Source organism: Notamacropus eugenii, chromosome 3 (genome assembly GCF_028372415.1).
Source record: "Notamacropus eugenii isolate mMacEug1 chromosome 3, mMacEug1.pri_v2, whole genome shotgun sequence".
NCBI classification, from domain to species: domain Eukaryota; kingdom Metazoa; phylum Chordata; class Mammalia; order Diprotodontia; family Macropodidae; genus Notamacropus; species Notamacropus eugenii.
In genome coordinates this window covers 52,045,567-52,067,926 of record NC_092874.1, presented here as the reverse complement: position 1 = coordinate 52,067,926, position 22,360 = coordinate 52,045,567, and the positions used below count along the sequence as shown (strand labels likewise).

General features: G+C 36.9%; 1 protein-coding gene across 3 annotated transcripts in view; it reads left to right on the top strand.

Moving 5' to 3' along the window:
- The window catches only part of CDK14 (cyclin dependent kinase 14), a 678,242-nt gene that overhangs the window by 413,206 nt on the left and 242,676 nt on the right, over positions 1-22,360 (top strand). For all 3 annotated transcript variants that reach the window (XM_072651519.1, XM_072651521.1, XM_072651520.1), the window contains one exon: positions 19,468-19,561. In XM_072651519.1, the coding sequence (XP_072507620.1) occupies positions 19,468-19,561 (94 nt within the window). The remainder of the gene's footprint in view (positions 1-19,467; positions 19,562-22,360) is intronic.

The following is a 22,360-nucleotide window of genomic DNA, read 5'->3' as shown; positions in this document are numbered from 1 at the left end:
CTTATCAAGTCATATAAAAAATGCCAAATCACTAAATAGAGAAATATGTTGTTCTGTTCAGTCCTTTATGACCCCATTTAGGGTTTTCTTAGCAAATACTGGAGTACTTTGCCATTTCCTTCTCCAGCTAAATAGAGGAATATTCATTAAAGCAATTTTAATAGATACACTATTGGTTAATTTGATTTTTAAAAGAAGAAAGAAGAAAACCAAATTACCAGTATCTAAAATGAAAGGGGTGAATTCACCACTAATGAAGAGGAAATTAAAATAATCAGAAGCACCTTTGCCCAGTTCTATGCCAATAAATCTGACAATCTAAGTGAAATGGATGAATATCTACAAAAATATAAATTTCCCAGATTGTCAGAAGAGGAAACAGAACACTTAAATAATTCCATCATAGAAAAATAAATTGAACTGAGCCATTAATGAACTCCCTGAGAAAAATAGACAGTGCCAGATGAGTTTGCAAGTGAATTCTACCAAACATTTCAAGAATCCCAATACTACACAAACTCTTTGGAAAAATAGGGGAAGTCCTACCAAATTCCTTTTATGACACAGATATGGTGCTAATACCTAAACCAGGAAGAATATAGATAGAGAAAGAAAACTATACAGCAGTTTTTCTAATGAATACTGATGCAAAAATTTTTAAATAAAATACCAACAAGGAGATTACAGCGATACATTGCAAGGATCATATACTGTGACCAAATGGGATTTATACCGGAAATGCAGGGCTCGTTCAATATTAGGAAAATTATCAGCATAATTGATCTTATCAATAACAAAACTAACATAAACCATGTGATTATTTCAGTAGATGCAGAAAAGTCTTTGACAAAATACAACATCCATTCCTATTAAAAGCACTAGAGAACATAGAAATAAATGGAGGTTTCTTTAAAATGCTAAGTATTATCTATCTAAAACCATCAGCAAGCATTATTTGTAATGAGGATAAGCCAAACCTTTCCCAGTCAGCTTAGGGGTGAAGCAGGGATGCCCATTATCACCACTATTAGTCAGTATTGTACTAGAAATGCTAGCTATATCAATGAGAGAAGAAAATGAAACTCATGGAATTGGGCCAGGCAATAAGGAAACAAAATTGTTACTCTTTGCAGATGATATGATGGTACACTTAGAGAATCAACTGAAAAAACTAGATGAAATAATTAAGAACTTTTAGCAAAGTTGCAGAATATAAAATAAACTCACATAAATCAGTATTTCTATATACTACCAAGAAAGCCCAGCATCAAGTGATTGAAAGAGAAATTCAATTTAAAACAACTGTAAATAATATAAAATACTTTGAAGTCTGTCTGCCAGCACAAACCCAGGAATTATGTGAACACAACTCTAGAGCACTTTTCATACAAATAAAGTCAGATCTAAACAATTGGAAAAAGCATTAATTGCTCATGGGTAGTCTGAGCCAATTTAATAAAAATGACAACTCTACCTAAATTAATCTTCTTATTCTGTGACATACCAATGGAACTACCAAAGATTATTTTATAGAGCTAAAAAAATAATAACAAATCATCTGGAAGAACAAAAGGTCAAGACTACCCAAGGCCCTCAATGAAAAAAAATGTGAAGAAAGCTGCCCTCGCTGTAGCAGATCTCAAGCTGTGCTATGTAGCAGCAATCATTAGAACAATCTAGTGTTGGCTAAGAACTAGAGTGGAGGATCAATGAAATGGATTAGGCACACAATACATGGTAGTAAATGACCATAGTAATTTAGTGTTTGATAGATCCAAAGATCCAGGCTTTTAAGACTAAAATCTACTTTTTGACAAAAAAACTGCTGGGACAACTGGAAAACAGTATGGCAGAAACTCGGTATCTATCAGCATCTCACATGTATGACAAGATAAGATTGAAATGGGTACATGATTTAGACATAAAGGGTGATACCATAAGCAGAATAGGGGAACATGGAATAATTTACCTGTCAGAAGTATGGATAAGAGAAGATTTTAGGACCAAACAAGAGATAAGAGAGTATTATGCAATGTTAAATGGATAATTTTGATCACATTAAACTAAAAAGGTTTTGTACAAATAAAAGCAATGACTGTGAGCTGATTAAACCATTCTGGAGAGTAATTTGGAACTATGCCCAAAGGGCTACAAAAATGTGCACACCCTTTGACCCAGCAATATCACTTCTAGGACTGTTATCTCAAAGGTATCATAAAAATGGGAAAGGGTCCCACGTGTGCAAAAATATTTATAGCAGCTCTCTTTGTGGTGGCCAGGAACTGGAAATCAAGGGGATACCCATCAATTGAGGAATGGCTAAGCAAGTTGTAGTATATGAATGTAGTGGAATACTATTGTGCTATAAGAAATGATAAATGGGCAGACTTCAAAGAGCCCTGGAAAGACTCATATGAAGTAATGCTGAGTGAAAGGAGCAGAACCAGGAGAACTTTGTACACAGCAACAAACACAATGTGCAAGAAATTTTTCTGTTAGACTTACCCCTTCACAGCAATTCAAAAACCTAAAAAATTTCCAGTGGACTCGAGGCAAAATGCCTTCCACATCCAGAGAAAGAACTATGGAATTGGATCACAGAATGAAGCAGACTATTTTATCTTGTGTTATGTTTTGTTTTGGTTTGGTTTCTCTCATTCATTTGAATTCTTCCATGCAGCATGACTAACGTGAAAATGTATTTAGTAAGAATGTATGTGTGGAACCCATATAAAATTGCATGCCGTCTCAGGGAGGGAGGGGCAGAAAATCTAAGATTTATGGAAATGATTGTAGAAAACTGAAAACAAATAAATTGCTTTAAAAAAGAAAGAAAGAAAAAACCAAATGAAAATACTGCAACCAAAATTAGAATGAAAGAAGGAATTTTCTGTGATAAGGGTTTCTCATTTCTCAGATATATAGAGAACTCAGTCAATTGACCGATGGTCAAAAGATATGAACAAGCAGTTTTCTGAAGAATTCACAACTATCTGTAGTCATATAAAATATGTTCTAAATCATTATTGATTAGAGAAATGCAAATTAAAACGACTCTGAGGTACCACCTTACACCTATCAGATTGGTTAATGTGACAGACGAAAAATGATAAATGTTGGAGGGGATGTGAGAAAATTGTTGGTGGAGTTGTAGACCACTCCAGATACTCTGGAGAGCAATTTGGAACAATAAAAATGCCATAAAACTGCATACCGTTTGATCCAGCAATACCTCTACTGTGTTTGTATCCCTAAGAAATCCAAAAGAAGAGGAAAGGACCTATTTGTATAAGAGTATTTACAGCAGCTTTTATTGTGGTGGCAAAGAATTAGAAATTGAGGAGATGCCCATCCATTGGGCAATGACTGACTACTTTGTTGTATATTATTGTAATGGAATACTATTATACTATAAGAAATGATGAGTAAGCTGGTTTCAGAAAAACCTGGAAAGACTTACATGAAGTAAAGTAAATCAGGAGAGCATTGTACACAGTTATATTGTATGATGAATAACTGAATGACTTAGATCCAAGACAGTCCCACAGGATTCTTGATGAGAAGTACTGTTGTCCACTTCTAGAGAAATAACTGATGACATCTGAATACAGAGCTATGCACACTATTTCTCTCTCTCTTTCTCTTCCTCCCTCCCTCCTCTCTTTCCCTTTTCCCATTCCCTCCTTTCCTTTTTTCTTCCTTTCTCTCTTCATTTTTTTAATCTCCCTGTACCAAATGACTAATATGCTTTACATGATTGCACATACATACATACATATGTGTGTGTGTATAAATATAGCCTATATCAGATTTCTTACTGTCTTCAAGAGGGGGAAGAGAGGGAAGGATAGAACTTGGAACTCAAAACTTAGAAAAAAAGTTTAAGTTGTTTTTACATGTAATTGAGAAAAAAAGAATATTATTTAAAAAAGAAGTCTGGAATTCCATCTTTTACCAAAAAAGACTGGCAAAAACCACAGTTTTTGGTGGGAATATAGGAAAAACAAAGGAACATGGGGTGGAGCTGTGGGCTGACCAGCCGTTCTATAAAGCAATTTGGAATGACGCTTGAAAAGTTAGCTCCAAAGAGATCAAAGTAAGAAAAGAAGCTTTTTGTTTAAAATAGAGTACAAATGTACAAAGTCAAAGAACTCAAAACTAAGGAGTGTATATATCAGTTGGAGAATGGTTGAATAAGTTATGGTGTATGAATATAATAATAGGATCTTATTGAGTGACATGAAAGGGAGCTTCAGAGAAAACTACGAAGACAGATTGACTAACATAGAGTGAAGTGAGCAGAACTTGAAGCATGACAACCATACTGGAGATTTTAAAAGCTAAGCAGGACTGGAGGACAATTTGGTGATCAGCCATAATTCAGAAGGCCAGTGTTAGAACACTCTGCCCATGTCCTGACATCATCCTGAGGTGATGATCTCAGCTTGAAGAACAAGTCATAAATTTTCAGACATGGCCAAAGTAGGGCTTTTTGTGGGCTACGTATTTTTGATTTAGTGGTCTTTATTTATAAATATGACATTGACAGGGTGAGGAGTTGAGAGAGAAAGGGTGGGAGTTGGAAAGAGTGGCCAAAATGGAGGGAGTAGGACAGCAGAGGAAAAAGAAACATAAACAAAGAGGCTCATTTAAGCATTTTTTAAAATTCAGGGAAGAGAGCAGAAGGAAGGTCTGTTGGAGACTCTGACAGGCAGTTCAGCTTTGAAAATAACATTGAATTTGTTGTTTACTTGAACAGAGGAGGAGCCAGCTCAGTGTGGTACAGATTTATGGCTGCATGTGCAAGCCTCTTTTTCTATTCTACTTGTATATGGAAATGCATTTCTGGTTTGGTCATTGCTAAGGTCCAAATTAAAAAAATATTGTAAAGCAGTACTTGATTCCAACTCCCTCACTGCAGATTAGGAAACTGAAGGTGAGGTTGTCTAAAATCACTGACCTTTTCAGTTTTCCTTCTCTCTCCCCCTAACTTTTACGTATTATTATAAGAAACTAGAAGAACTACTAAGAATGAAGAATGCAGGGAATTCCACCTCATGGGACCCCATTGACTTAGGAAGTTGTAGGTTGTTAGCTGAAGAGGTAAGGTAGGTTTTTATTGTTGTCTCAGGATCTCAATGGCTATCCTAGCAAAGTACCTGCTTTAGTTGTTGTGTTTGCCCTTTGTTCAAGGATTTGAACTCCAGTCTTTCTGACTCCCATGGTTCTCAAAGAGGACTGTGACATCAAGATGATGACATGACTTGCAGTTGACTTTTATTTGAGTGAGGGAGGGCTGTGCAAGGTCACCAACCTCACTTTCTTCTCCTGAGCCATCTGGGTCCAGTGGCCTGATGTTCATCAGGGAATGACTGAAGATTCTCACTTTGAGTAGGTTCCAGTGAGTTAGGAAGGCTTCAGGTATGAGTGTGGGAACAAACAATGCTACTTAACTTGGCCACTAACTTTACAGAAAATTGGTCTTCTTCTCTCCCTTCTTTTCCTCTTACTTTTCTAGGTTTCTAATATATGCAATGTATTGTGCTCGATCATTTGGGGCGGGGGTCAGGGCAGGGATTATTATGCAAGGGTTCATGAGCTTGTTTCTTTACTGATTGCTTCATTTCAGTGTAACTGATGGGTATGAACACTTGCTAGTTGATCAGAAAAATAATTTCTTCCTTATTCTTCTAATTTGATCATGACAGTATTTTTTATATCTAGGTCCATTTTGCCATATCTAGTTCCTTGTTGACTGACTGACTGCTACAGAGTACTTACATCTACCATATATCTTCCAATTGCAGTTTTGTTTGTGCATGAATGAATAGTCTCATAGCATCACAAGATCTGTGTACAAATAATGAAATGAATCCATCAGTTTGTCAATGTGGACATTACCTCCAGGGATGCAGATCTCAGTCCATTCTTGCTTGCTAAACTGTGTGACATACCTGTGTCCTCCTAAATGTTTGTTCACAGGTCATCAATCCAGCACCTTGAAAGGTTTCTTTACTCGCTTTTGCTTGACATCATAAAGATTCCAGTGGAGCACATGGGTTGTCTGTAATTGTCGTTTTGTGGTCACACCCTTTATTTCCCTGTCTTTATTGATACATTTCTTTGATGACATGCTTTAAGACCTTTTCAGTGTTGGAATTCTTTGTTTATAATGATTTGCTATGTACTTCTTGCAAACTCTCCATTATCTTTCTTGTGATGAAAATTTCCATTACTTGAAGATTGTAGTGTTCCATGAATCGCAGACATAATAAAAATAACACGGGAAGAATGCCATGTTAAAAGCATAGGCTTTTGAAGCACCATTGATTCATGGAGAAGGGAACATAGTTTTTTATTTTTTTATTTTATTTTTTTATTTTTTTTTTATTTTTATTTTTTAATGTTTAACAATCACTGCCATACAATTGCGATTTTATCCTCCCCCACCTACCCCGCACTACCCCCCTCCCTCCCCACGACTGCATACAATTCTGTATAGATTCTACATATACTTTCCTATTGAGTATATTTTCACTATAGTCATGCTATGTAGTCAGACTAAGATAAATGAAAGAAATCGTATAACAAATCAGAACATGATACACAAACACATACACATACACAAACATGATCTGCTACATTATGTGAGTGACTTCCATATTTCTCTCTCTGAGTGTGGAAGGCATTTTGCCTTGAGATCCACCATTGGGATTTTTTTTTTTTTTGTAAGAAGTTCTTGTGTTATTACAAAAATCTAAGTCTACCAGAAAAAACTCTCACACACTGTGGTTGTTGCTGTGCATAAAGTTCTCGAACATAGTTTTTTAAATAAGATCCTGCTTCCTCTCATTCAGTTCTACACTCAACTAGTTGTTCATTGGTAAGACTGGTTTTTGCATATTTATACACATATAAATACATGTATATATGAAATACAGTGTAATATATTGCATATGTCACATATGTAAATAGGTAACATCTGATGTCAAGGTTTGCAAAGCACTTTTCATGTTATTCCATTTTCATTTTCATAACAACCTGAGGTGGGTGCAAATATTATATCCATTTTACATAGGAGGAAATTGAGGCTAAGAGGTTAAGTGGCTTTCCCAGGGTTATACACCTAGTATCTGGAGGATTTGAACTCCAGTCTTTCTGACTCCCAGGCCCACCAAAAGCTCCACATAGATGCATATATACTCTCCTCCATTTACTCAAGGTGTTTACCATCCAACTATGTACCATAATCTAGCCTGAGGTTGGCAGAATGTGGCCTGCAGGTGCTTATGGCCTGCCCTCTGTTTTCGTAAGACCCTTTCTTCTCACTGTGGATGATTAAAATGATTTCTTTCAAATGGGTATGGATGTCACTTCTGAGACTTTCTAGTGGTCTAGTGTTCCATGCATTTAGGATGGGATCTTCCAGTTATAGCCTATGGAACAGCTCATCTTGATAAGGCGTCCCTCTTCCATTGCCTCTTCAAGGCATGCTCCACAAAATCGGCGCATGATATAAGTAAGCATATGTTTCCCTCTTTTATCTTTTACTTGATATTGTTTCTAAGCTGGTTGATAAAGAAATAATCTTCACAACCACAATCTATTCAAGAGTCTTGTGTAATTCAATATAGATATGGGGAACACTTGGAAGAGGGTGTTTAAATCCACATCTTGTTTTCATGGTCAGATAGATTTAAAATAAATAAATAGAAAATTAAAAAAAAGAATTGTGGAAGCGTATTTAAAAACTTTTTTTCTTATTAAAACTGAAAATATTAAAAAATAATGTTTTTCTTTCAAGTTCTCTCTAGATCTCTGGGGAAAGCCCCTTGTAAAGGTAGGTAATAGTTTGAAAGCAAAAAGGCTTTTTTGGGGGGAATGCTGAAGGGGGATACTCAAACTTATAACCAAGTTTACCTCTTCTTTCACGTGGTTGGCTCTCCACCCATAAGGAGTACAAGATATCCTTGGAAGGGAGAAGTTACACTGGTTTGCTCTTATAGGATAAGAGTAGGTAACTTAGTTACTGAACTCTTCTTGGATGTTAACCCCAATTGTTTTTTTTTATGTATTGTTATCTTGGGAGCAGTCAGATCAGGAAGCGTGGACAGTATGTCAGTTTGGATGGCTTTCTTGAAGCTATAAACTTTTGGATATTAATTTAATATTAGAATTAAATAAAATTGTTTCTGGCAAACTTGATGCTAAAAATGCAGAGTGTAAGTATTAGTATTCATCTATATTTTTTATAGAATCTTATATTCTTTCTATTGCTTTATCCAATCTGGGGCTGGGAAGATGTGGTCTGATAAAAAGTTATTTCCAAAACCAGCTTGGAAATTAAAGCTACTCTCCAAGTGCACCTAAACAGTTCCCAGAAAGCCTTTGCAAAGATGAGAAAGAAAGACGATAGGAGCTGATGTGTTTACATGGCCATTTTGTTGGTGGTGATGTTACTGGTGAAAATGCTCCCCGAGATCATTTTAGTTGTTTAGAAATTCTCCCTTATTTTCTTTCTTTCTTTCTTTTTTTTGAAGAATGCTTTTATCTTATTTTTTTCTCACATGTAAAAACAGTTTTTAGCATTCTTTTTTTTTTTTTAAATAATTTTTGAGTTCCAAATTCACTCATCTCTCCCCTCCTTGGGAAAACAAGTACTTTGATATAGGTTATACACATACAGTCTTGAAAAACATATCTCCATTTTAGCCATGTTGCAAAAGAGAACACCGACTAAAAAGAAAAATATATATTTTTTAAAAATATATTTTAATCTTCATTCAAACTCCACCATTTCTTTCTGTGGAGGTGGATAGCATTTTTTCATCCTAAATCCTTTGGAATTGTCTTGAATTGCTGGGAACAGCTAAGTTATTAATCATCATTGATCATCATACAATATTGCTAATACTCTTCTGGTTCTGCTCATTTCTGGTTCTGAACTTTTCATCAGTTAATGTATGTCTCACATATATCTCACATTTCTATAGAACTTTAAAGTTTATGAAGTACGTGGCTCACTAAAACACTAATTTGTTGAAAAAAATTGAGTTGCTGTTAATTGTATAAAGTATCTTTTTTATCCTTTTTTTTTTTTTTTATTAATTTTTTTATTTTTTTTAATGTTTAACAATCACTGCCATACAATTGCGATTTTATCCCTCCCCACCCACCCCCCACTACCTCCCTCCCTCCCCACGACTGCATACAATTCTGTATAGATTCTACATATACTTTCCTATTGAGTATATTTTCACTATCGTCATGCTATGTAGTCAGACTAAGATAAATGAAAGAATCCGTATAACAAATCAGAACATGATACACAAACAGATACACATACACAAACATGATCTGCTACATTATGTGAGTGACTTCCATATTTCTCTCTCTGAGTGTGGAAGGCTTTTTGCCTTGAGGTCCACCATTGGGATTTTTTTTTTTTTTTTCAGAAGTTCTTGTGTTATTACAAAAATCTAAGTCTACCAGAAAAAACTCTCACACACTGTGGTTGTTGCTGTGCATAAAGTTCTCCTGGTTCTGCTCCTTTCACTCAGCATCAGGTCATATAAGTCCTTCCAGGCCTCTCTGAAGTCTTCTTGTTCATCATTTCTTATGGCACAATAGTACTCCATTACATTCATATACCATAATTTATTCAGCCATTCCCCAATTGATGGACATCCCCTTGACTTCCAGTTTTTGGCAACTACATAGAGTGCTGCTATAAATATTTTTGTACATGTGGGACCCTTTCCCATTTTTATGATCTCTTGGGGATATAGTCCTAGTAGCGATATTGCTGGGTCAAAGGGTATGCACATTTTTGTAGCCCTTTGGGCATAGTTCCAAATTGCTCTCCAGAATGGTTGGATGCGCTCACAGCTCCACCAACAATGAATTAGTGTTCCAACTCTCCCACATCCTCTCCAGCATTTATCATTTTCTTGTTCTGTCATGTTTGCCAATCTTATAGGTGTGATGTGGTACCTCAGAGTTGTTTTGATTTGCATCTCTCTAACCAATAGTGATTTAGAGCATTTTTTCATATGATTATAGATAGCTTTAATTTCTTCCTCTGAAAATTGCCTGTTCATATCCTTTGACCATTTATCAATTGGGGAATGACTTGTATGATTATACATTTGGGTCAGTTCTCTATATATTCTAGAAATGAGGCCTTTATCCCCGAGCTTAGCTGTAAAAATTTTTTCCCAATTTACTACATCCCTCCGGATTTTGGTTGCATTGGGTTTGGTTGTGCAAAAACTTCTCAGTTTAATGTACTCAAAGTTATCCATTTTGCATTTCATAATGCATTCTATCTCTTCTTTAGTAAAGAATTCTTCCCTTCTCCATAGATCTGATAAATACACTATTCCTTGCTTCTCCAGTTTATTCATGGTATCAGTCTTTATACCTAAATCATGTACCCATTTGGACTTTATTCTTGTGTACGGTGTCAGGTATGGGTCTATGCCTAATTTCCGCCACACTGTTATCCAGTTTTCCCAGCAATTTTTGTCAAACAATGAGTTCTTATCCCAGAAGCTGGGGTCCTTGGGTTTATCAAACAGAAGGTTGCTATATTCCTTGCCTACTGCATCTTGAGTGCCAAGTCTATTCCACTTGTCTACCTCTCTGTTTCTTAACCAATACCAAGTGGTTTTGATAATTGCTGCTTTATAGTACAGTTTAAGGTCTGGGAGCGCTAGGCCACCTTCCCAAGCATTTCTTTTCATTAGTCCCTTTGATATTCTGGACCTTTTGTTTTTCCAAATGAATTTTGATATTATTTTATCCAGCTCTAGAAAGTAATTGTCTGATAGTTTAATTGGTATGGCACTAAATAAGTATATTAATTTGGGTAGAATTGTCATTTTTATTATATTAGCACGGCCTACCCATGAGCAACTAATGTTTTTCCACTTACTTAAATCTGACTTTATTTGTGCAAAAAGTGTCTTGTAATTGTGTTCATATAGTCCCTGGGTTTGTTTTGGCAGGTAGACTCCTAAGTATTTTATACTGTCTACCCTAACTTTAAATGGGATTTCTCTTTCTATCTCTTGCTGTTGAACTTTGTTGCTAATATATAGGAATGCAGAGGATTTGTGTGGGTTTATTTTGTACCCTGCAACTTTGCCAAAGTTGTTTATTAATTCAAGTAATTTTTTACTTGAATCTCTGGGATTCTCTAGGTAAATCATCATATCATCTGCAAAGAGTGATAACTTAGTTTCTTCTTTGGCTATTCTAATTCCTTGAATATCTTTATCTTGTCTAATTGCTACAGCTAACATTTCTAGTACCATATTGAATAATAGTGGTGATAATGGACAACCTTGTTTCACCCCTGATCTTATTGGGAATGCATCTAGCTTATCCCCATTGCATATAATGCTTGCTGAAGGTTTTAGATAGATACTGCTTATTATTTTATGGAAAGTTCCCTTTATTCCTACGTTCTCCAATGTTTTTAGTAGGAATGGATGTTGTATTTTGTCAAAAGCTTTTTCTGCATCTATTGAGATAATCATGTGGTTTTTGTTAGCTTTGTTGTTGATGTGGTCGATAATGCTAATAGTTTTCCTAATATTGAACCAGCCCTGTAGTCCTGGTATGAATCCTACCTGATCATAATGTATTAATCTCATGATAAGATGCTGTATTCGTTTTGCTAAAATCTTATTTAAAATTTTTGCATCTATATTCATTAGGGAAATTGGTCTATAATTTTCTTTCTCTGTTTTGTCTCTTCCTGGTTTGGGTATCAAAACCATATTTGTATCATAGAAAGAATTTGGAAGGACTCCTTCTTCCCCAATTTTCAAGAATAGTGTATGTAGTATTGGAATTAACTGTTCTTTAAATGTTTGATAGAATTCACTTGTGAATCCATCTGGCCCTGGAGATTTTTTCCTAGGGAGTTCATTGATGGCTTGTTCAATTTCTTTTTCTGAGATGGGGTTGTTTAAGTATTCAACTTCCTCTTCTGTTAATCTGGGCAATTTGTATTTTTTAAAATATTCATCCATCTCGTTTAGATTATCGAATTTGTGGGCATAAAGTTGGGCAAAGTAGTTTCTAATTATTGTTTTAATTTCCTCCTCATTGGAGGTGAGTTCACCCCTTTCATTTTTAATGTTAGTAATTTGGTTTTCTTCTTTCTTTTTTTTGATCAGATTAACCAAAGGTTTATCAATTTTATTAGTTTTTTCATAAAACCAACTATTGGTTTTATTTATTAATTCAATAGTTTTCTTTATTTCAATTTTATTAATCTCTCCTTTGGTTTTCAGTATTTCTAATTTGGTATTTACTTGGGGATTTTCAATTTGTTCTTTTTCTAGCTTTTTCAACTGCAAGCCTAAGTCATTGATCTCCTCTTTCTCTATTTTATTTATGTAAGCATTCAGAGATATAAAACTTCCCCTAATAACTGCTTTTGCAGTATCCCATAAGTTTTGGTACGTTGTCTCACTATTGTCATTCTCTTGAATGAAGTTGTTGATTGTTTCTATGATTTCTTCTTTAACCCAATCCTTCTTTAGAATTAGATTATTTAGTTTCCAATTGATTTTTGGTTTCTCTTTCCATGGCCTTTTATTACATGTAATTTTTAATGCATTATGATCTGAAAAGGATGCATTGATTATCTCTACCTTTCTGCACTGGATTGTGAGATTTTTATGTCCTAGTACATGGTCAATTTTTGTAAATGTTCCATGTACCGCTGAGAAAAAGGTATATTCCTTTCTATTCCCATTTAATTTTCTCCAAAGATCTATCATATCTACCTTATCCAGAGTTTTATTTACCTCCTTAACCTCTTTCTTGTTTATTTTAAGGTTGGATTTATCTAGTTCAGAGAGGGGGAGGTTGAGGTCCCCCACTAGTATAGTTTTGCTATCAATTTCTTCCTTCAACTCCCCCAACCTCTCCTCTAAGAATCTGGATGCTATACCACTTGGAGCATACATGTTTAGTAATGATATTGCTTCATTGTCTATGGTGCCTTTTAGTAGGATATAGTTTCCATCCTTATCCCTTTTGATTAGATCTATTTCTGCTTTTGCTTTGTCTGAGATTAGGATTGCTACTCCTGCCTTTCTTACATGAGCTGAAGCACAATATATTCTGCTCCATCCTTTGACCTTTATCCTATGTGTATCCCCCCGTTTCAAATGTGTTTCTTGTAAGCAGCATATTGTTGGATTATGGCTTTTAATCCATTCTGCTATCCGTCTCCGTTTTATGGGAGAGTTCATCCCATTCACATTCACAGTTATGATTACAATCTGTGTATTTCCCTCCACCCTCTTTCCCACCATTTGTGCTTTTAACTCTCCCGTCTCCCTTCCCCTCCTCAATAGTATTCACTTTTCTCCCCCTCCTCCTGCAGCCTTCCCCTCCTTCTTTTAGCCCCCCTCCCTTTTACTCCCCTTTACTCTTATTGCTTCTTTCCTCCCTTTTAGCCACCCTCCCCTTTCTTCCCCCTTCCCCTCCTACTACCTATAGAGCTAGTTAGGATTATCTGCTTAAGGTTATTGTTCCCTCCTTTGAACAAATCAGATGAGAGTACCTCTCAAACAATGCTCATCTCCCTCCCCTCCTTCCCTCTACTATGGTTTTGTACTTCTTCCTGTGATATAATTTGCCATTTTCTGCTTCCCCCTTTCCACACCTCCTATTACATTCCCTTCTCATACTTAAATCATATTTTTGCCATGACATCATTTACTTTATGCCCGTTCCCTCTACATATATCCCTTTTATCATAATAGCTGCACAGTTCTCCAGATTAACAGGTAGCATCTTCCCTTACAGGGAGGTAAACAGATTGCCCTAATTGAGTTGCAAGTTTTTGTTTTTGTTTTTTCCCCTCTGTTTACCTTTTTATGATTCTCTGGAGACCTGCATTTGAAGATCAAATTGTCTATTGAGTTCTGGTGTTTTGGTCAGGAAGCTCTGGAAATCCCTTATTTCGTTGAATGACTTTCTCCTTGCCTGAAATGTTATGCTGAACTTTGCTGGGTAGTTGATCCTCGGTTGGAGTCCCAACTCCTTTGCCTTACGGAATATTGGGTTCCAATTCTTTCGATCTTTTAATGTAGAAGCTGCAAGGTCCTGTGTGATCCTGACTGTGTGACCTTGATATTTAAATTGTTTCTTTCTGGCTGCTTGTAGTATTTTCTCCTTCACTTGATAGCTCTGGAATTTGGCAACTATATTTCTTGGGGTTTTGAGTTTGGGATCCCTTTCCGGTGGGGAACGGTGGATTCTTTCGATGACTATTTTGCCCTCTGAGTCTAGTACTTCTGGGCAGTTTTCCTTGATGATTTCCTGGAAGATATTGTCCAGACTCTTTTCTTCATCATGGGTTTCTGGCAGGCCAATAATTCTTAGATTTTCTCTCCTGGATCTATTTTCCAGGTCAGTTGTTTTTCCAATTAAATATTTTAGATTTTCTTCCATCTTTTCATTCTTTAGATTTTGTTTGACTGACTCTTGTTGCCTCATTGAGTCATTAGTTTCTACTTGCCCAATTCTAATCTTGATCGTATTGTTTTCTTCAGTTAGCTTTCGCATCTCCTTTTCCATCTGGCCAATTTTTCCCTTTAAGGAGCTATTTTCTCCATTTAATTTTTGTACTTCTTTTTCCATTCGACCAATTTTCCCAGTTAGGTTTTGGGTTTCCTTTTCCATCTGATCAATTTTCCCTATTAGGTTTTGAGTTTCCTTTTCCGTTTGATTAACTCTTCCTTTTAGGGAATTATTCTCTCCAGTTAATTTTTGAACTTCCTTTTCCATTTCTTCAATTTTCTTTTTCAGATTGATGTTCTCATCAGTGAATTCTTTTTTTATGGTTTTAAAATCATTGGCCAGTTTTTCTTTTATATCCTTCTTCAGACGTTCCAGGTAATCTAGTTGTGCTTGCGAGAAATTCATATTCCCATCTGAGGTTTCAGATGGAAGTACAGTCTCAGCTCTGACCTCTTTGGTGTTTGTGTTTTGGTCCTTATCCCCATAGAAAGATTCTATGGTTTTTTCACTTTTCGTCTGCTTTTTCCGATTCATGATGTTGGCTGAGTGTTGTAGCTTTTGGTTCTTTCAGTCAGAAGATACAGATCTTTTAAGTTGAGTTGATGTTTGTCTAGGCTAAAAGCAGGCTTTTTTTTTGTTGTTGTTGTTGTTGTTTCCCAGATCAACCCTGGGTTTAGCTTGATAGGTGTGTGGGAGGTGTGGTCTGTTCTCAGGATATCTCCTCAGCTGGCCTGAGGCAAAGGCAAGGTCCAGGGGAATGGTGATCCCAGCTTCCCTATTGTCTTCCCTTTTCCCCTGGAGGGCTGGGGCACGCCTAGAGGCTAATGCGTGTTCCCGCCCCTCCTGGGGCTCGTCTCCCGGGCTGAGGCTTGCTTGGGTCTCAGTGCGAATTTTTCTCTGCCCTGGGTCGTCTGTCCCTCCAGATAGCCTCCACCACGGTGGGAAGAATCCCCCTTTGCCACCTCTCCAGCCTCTGGTGTTATGAGACCACCCGCCCCCTTCTGCTGCTCCCACTGATCCAGGATCAATCTGGGGAAGAATTTTATGGTTCCCTCACGGTCATCGGGGGGGAGGGGAGAGCACTTACTGATCACTCCGGCATCCCAGCTCCTGGATGTTCAAGTAGTGACCCACTGAAGTCCCGTCTTTAGGCTGAAGATTTCAAAGGCTGTTGCGCTGATATCGTTGGCTTGGCCTGGCTTATCTCCTGCTCCGCTGGTCTCGCCCGCCACTCTCGGGCCCCTCGGGTCGCCTCCGCCCTGCCGCGCCAACCGCGCTGCGCTGTGCGCCGGGCTCTTACCCCCGCGGAACAGATCCCTCCCGTGGACCTTCCAGTCCAGCCTGGGCTCCGAATCTGTCAAAGTCCGTCTCCCACTGGATTCTACACCTCCAAAGTCTGGTCAGACTCTCCCCCCAGAAATATCCAAAGGAGTTTTTCCAGGAGCTTAGGTGAGTCGTTGCTTTCACTCCGCCATCTTGGCTCCGCCCCCTTTTATCCTTTTTTTTAAAAAAATAATGTTAACCCTTGCCCTAACCAGTTGATGGTCTGAGTACACAGAAGCAGCTCAATATTTTAAAAAGAGGAAAAGAAAGAAAAAAGGGAAGAAAACCTACTGTTTCAGTAACTAGTTATTCTGTGTTCAAATTTTTGCCAAGGCATGATGCATGGAGTATACAGTTCTAGGATGAGAGGGAAAATCCTTCTGGGTTTCAGTGCCTTTGATAACTTGTATTGTTCTGTGACCCTGAGCAAGTCACTTCTTAACATCTCTGTGTTTGATTCAACTCCTGAAAGTTTACTAAATGTCATTAGCTTTTGTTGTCCCTGCTATTATCCCCACATTGATGGGAATCATTGATCCTTCGCTTATTTGTACAAGATCTTTTGTTTGACTAAATGAAACAATACTGTAAAGTGTTTACTCTTGTGCCTGGCACACAGTAGGAACAATCTAAGTGCTCGATGTAGTAGTGTAAGACTTGGTTTCATTTTGGGGTATGATGTAGTTCGTATTTTCCTTGCCCAGGGCCGAATTGATTATGTACGGATGATTGCCTTCTGTTCTTTCTTCACCCTGATATATTTTTCACAGTATCTTTTGTTTCCTTGCCTTCATTCACCTTCTCAGTAAAATCACCAAGGATCATTGTATGGATTGGTTTTTTCATGCATCATGTCCTTATCTTTGGGCATAATATGTTGAAACACCAATTGTGACTCTTTTCCTGCTTGTTCATTTGATTGTGAAATATTACAAAATCACATGACCTAATGCTCCATGAAACTATACTGCTTCTTGCCTTTGGGCACATGATAAAAACAACTCCACCAACTCATCTCTTCAGTGAGAATCTTTGAGCCATCCTTTAGTTTACCTATTACATATTTATGTCTTCTGATTTCATTTATTGTGAAATATTAATAATAATGATGCTGCTGCTGCTGCTAAGACCTAGCATTTATAAAGTATAACAATGTTTGCAAAGTATTTACAAAATATTCTCTCTTTTTATCCTCAAAACATCCCTATGAGCTAGGTACTTTTATTATCTTTATTTTACAGATGAAGAAACTGACACACAGAGTTTAAGTGTCTTGTCCAGGATCACATAGCAAATAAATGTTTGAGAGGAGATTTAAATTTGTGTCTTCTTGACTCTGAATTGAGTTCTATCCATTGCACTACTTTGTGCAACATAGTTATGGTCTATTTTCTAGAGCAGCCCTTGGACAAAGGTCACATATTAAGAGTGATTTCAGTAAATTAAGGTGCGTAAATAAAGGTGCATAATAATTTTGTGGTTCTTACAAACTTCTTTCCCCTTCTCTGTTATTTCATCATCCTGGAAACAAAAAGGAATGAGGACCTTTTTGTATTTGTGTCTATTTCATGGTTCCCTGTGAATAAAATATTCAAGTCACCTAGTTACCCACCCAGTTATCATACTGAATATTTGAAAATTTCTAAAAAAAATAATTTTTCACAAATATCAGCTAGCATAATAATTTCTGTTTGCATAGAACAGAGAGGCATAATGGGAGGAGGTTAAAGAAAAAACAGTTCTGCACCACTGGTTCACTCACCTTTTCTTCTTTTGGGGGAAATAGATTTCTGTAGATATTTGACTGGTTGAAGGTGGAAAGTAGTATGAGGAAATCTTTGAACTAAAATGAAATTTTTTTTTAGGTTCGGATATTTATATTTATTTATTTTTTAATAAATCAGGACATAATGCAAAATAATACTGTGAAACATCTTTTTGTCTAAACATAGAATACCATCTGGCCTAAAGAGTTATGAAATAAGTAGACACATCTATGGTCTTCCACTTTCAGCTCAATCATTTGTAATCCCTATCTCCATTTTTCCCCAAAGAAAGTCTAAAAATAACCTAGAGCCAGGTTTTCCCCCTTAAGTTAGATTGAGAAATTGCAGTGAGCCAGTATAGGACAGAGTATCAACAGAAGGGTCAAGAGCCAAAATTGTTTAATGGAGTCAGGAGTGCAGAGAAAATCCAGAGCCAGGTTGAGCTCGATCTCTGATTCTGTTGCTTTCTGATATGGCTTGAATGAGAAGATGACCTTCAAAGGCGTTAGCTCAGAGGTCTGATTGTGATGGGGATTCTTCTCTTTTGAGGAAAGTCTTACTTACTAATCTGAGTGCTCCCCAGTGGCAAGAGGACAGTATAACAGGCTGCTCTGCAGCTAGCACCTGTATAGATATTTGTGTGAGAGTGAGCTTCAGGTATTTGGGGGGCAGTTTTCTATTGTTATTTTTATTGCATTGGTATTTAATTAAGTGCCTTTATTGTGAATTGTGTCTCCTCTAGATAACTATTAAAAGTAAAAGCATTGGTTGGAGTTCATTCTTTATAATTTAGAGAGAATTTTGATTTACAAAGGTCCTAGAACTTGAACCCTGGAACCCCTGGGTGATGGGATTGGGTTCTGAATACTACTTAGTGAATGCCCTTTTGTCAGCTTCTGAATAACTTATTTATTAACTTTGGGAAATTAACATTCAGAAAGGATCTAGTTGATTTGTTTAGCAAATATCTCTTCTGTTATGTAAGACACAGTGATAGTAACAGTTTATTAGAGATCTAAATCCATCATGAAGTAGTTTTCATAAAATGATGTCATGAACTTCAGTGACAGCTTTATAGTGAACTGTTATAATCAGTTTTCATGCTTAAGAAATTTAGGATAAATGGACAATGATGGTATAATTATTCAGATTCTCCTCAGAAGCCACCGAAATGAAGGGAGCATTTACTGGAATAAGATTATATATTATTATTACAGTGTCTAAGTGGGTGAATTCTTTTTCAATGAACTACTTCAGCTGGTCAAACAACTTAATATAAACACATCAAGAGAGAACATGCAGTAAGATTAATGGCAGAGAGAAAGCTGAGGAAAAATGACCGTGAGATAACATTTGCTTCTCTTCTGGATTGAGCCATTGGCCTGCTCTCTGAAAGTAAATTAGTTTTCTTTGCTTCCCACAGAATTATTTATATGCCTATTCAGTTTTTGTTTCATTCTTTTTTCTTGTACCTTAAATCACTTTAGAATAAGTGCTTTGAGCATAATTTTTGAAACCACTGTAATATACTCTCACAGACCCTGTGTCATGAGAACTCTCCATTAGGGTAACACTCTTTGATTACCTCTGCCAAATTAAGTAGATGGAGTTTCTGGAATTCCTGTATATTCTTGGTTCATCTGAGCTCAGTGGATCCATGATGTCCTGATGTTTCTCAATTCATAATACTATGAAAAATAAATCATATAATTTAGATCAAGCATACAGTAAATTTAAAAAAAATTCAGACATCATTGGGACTTTAGAGTTTGTTTCTCAGTTTTACATTGTAAATAGGATTTCCTGACATTGTTATTTCCCTTTTTAGGGGAGTTGGCTGCATCTTTGTTGAAATGATTCAAGGAGTTGCTGCTTTTCCAGGAATGAAAGACATTCAGGATCAACTTGAACGGATATTTCTGGCAAGTTCTCTTAATATTGTTTCTAGAGAATGGACTTCTAATTCTTTAGTTTTCATTTTCCTAATAGATACAGTGAATGATGGAATACCATTTGAAAAAAAATTAATTTGTTGTTCCAAATGCTGTGAACACAGATGGGGGTAAAAAGTTTAGTATTAAAATCTTAGGCCAAACACTTTCTATAATGCCATTACCGAGAGGACAGCATCCTAGACTCACAATTGAAATGTTAACTCAATGCAGAATTGTGATCCAAGCTCTGATTTATTCACAAGATTGTAAATAATAACAAATCAATAAGAAATGACAAATTCAGCAGAATTTGTTCTCTGCCTCTTGACAAAATTGTGTTATTGTGGGCTATCAGGTGAAATGTGGAACCAGCCCAGGTGTGTCCAGCTGGGTGAGCCGCTGCTCTGTGTTTAAGTAGAATCATACTTGTGGGGAAAGAACGGTACTGTCTGAACCATTCTTCCATAATGCGACTTTTGGTTTGGCCAAGAAGTGTCTGAAGTGGGCCAGGTGATGCAGGTTTCCATGCTCTTTGTAGACATAGTCATATTTTTCTCTTTATAAATGTGATTGTATTATCATCATTGTCATCTCTATATATGTATCTGAATATATATATATGTATATATCTGTGAAATGGTCGGTCAGTTAGTAAATATTTATTATGTTCCTACTATGTGCTAGACACTGTGCTGAAAATAGAAGCAAAGGACAGTCCCTGTCCTCAAGGAGCCTACAACGTAGTGGCTGAGAAAATAAGCAAAAAATAAAATGTACAAATAAGTTATCATTGGATAAATTAGAAATGATTAAAAGAAGAAAGGCACTTGAATTAAGAAGGGGTTGAAAAAAGTTTGCTATAGAAGACACATTCCTCTCCTTCCTCCTGTTGGATCTACCTAGTGGAGATGATTCTTGCTGTCCCCAAGGTAGGTGCATAAGTATATGAAGGCTCCTCTCCTCCTACCACACCCAAGGATGGAGAGTCATTGGTCTTCTGGAAATCACTGATTCCCTTCCATAACCAAAGACAATTGTACAATCCCTATATTGCTCATCTGTACTTTGAAACTTAAATATGGTCTCTATTAGAATTCACTTTTTTAAAACTGCATTGATTGGGATGGTCTCTTCTTAGTAGCCTTTTAAAAAAATCTCCTAAATATGTTTAACTTTAAGTGTAATGGAAGTGAATTCCTAGTGTGAATTTTAGTAGTTATTTTTAAAACTTAAGGAAACTAGGGTCAGTATATCAACAGAGATTTTTAAAAATCCAGCGTATTTTTGGCATATTTTGCTTCCTTTGAGACTCTTTTTTCCCTTTACCATGTGGTAATCTTCAATATATTGTAATTCACCCAAGGGCTGTAATTAACCAGACTTTATTTCCTGGCTTCCTCCTTCCTCTGTGTTTCCTATCATTTCAGTGCTCATCATCATCTTGGAAAATTGAGGGAGAGGAAGCTCTGCCAAATCCATCTGGCTCTTTGCTCCTGGCTCTGGCCAGCAGAGTTGTTTTTGTTGTTGTTTTCTTTATGATGGTTATAAATAAATTCAAAATGAGACTTTGAGTGTTGCTGAAGCCCCTTACCATTCTGTGTACAATCCATCTTTACAGACATGCTCCACACGACTCCCTACTTGGTTTCAGCCAAACTGGTTTAATGGTTAGATGTCACATTCTGTATCTCCTCTGTGCTTTTGCTCAAACTGTCTGATTCATGAGAATGCTCTTTCGTCACCTTCATCTCTTGACATCTCTGTATTCCTCCATTTCTTAGCCTTGCATGAAATCACTCCTGAGACTTCCATTTGCCAGTGCTACCCCACCCAGATACATTTTCTACTTACTTTAATGGCCAGGTTAGGTCAGATAGAGTCGAAAATAACATTGGTTTTGGAATCAGAAGACCTGAGTTCAAATCTCAGCTGTGCCAATTAATACTCATGTGATTTAACCTCTGTGGGCTTCAGTTTCCTCATCTCTAAAATGAAGGGATTAGACTAGATGACCTCTAATTGACTTCCAGCTCTAAAATTCTGGTCTTCTAATATCTGATCTCACAGATTATGTCAAATTACATCATTTTCCTCTGTAAAACATAAGCTCTCTGGGGACAGAGAATGTTTTATCTGACTCTAGTTCCAGTACACAGAGTAGGCTTTCATAATGCTTGGTGATGCAGTGAATGAATGAATGACACCTGGCCCAATTAGTTTTAACAGAAAAGGGTCAGTGGAAACTTAAAAGGAGTTCTTAATGTAGGCTTCTCCTCCACCTCACTTACTTGATTTTCAAAATCCATTTTGAACTCTTCCATGACCTGAGACCATTGCATATTTATTTTGGAGGTTTTGGATACAGAAGCCTTGACTTTTATGTCTCTTTCTGATGGTATGCGCTATTTTTCCTCACCTGAAAGGAAGGAAGAAAATACCTGTTCACCAAGAAAGTAACCTTCTATAGTCTTATTTTTTCCCCCTTTTTGGGCATTTTCCCAGCCAGTTACTTGACTTTTGAGTTCTTTGTCAAGAGGAGGGTATGTATGCTCTAGGGACCTGTAAGTTCTCAGTTCCTCCAAGGTGGCACAATCAAGGGAGAGGAGTTTATACCTCTCTTGGCCTGTACTGTGGTCTGGGAGCAACCACAAGCTTTTCTGCCCAGAATCTGTGAGTAGAATTCCCATTCCAGAGCCTCCGACCAACTCTACCATGCCAGCCAGCACTCCTCCTCACCCTAGGGCCACCACTCAGGGCTGAGATTCAGGTCAGCTGTTCAATTCCCCC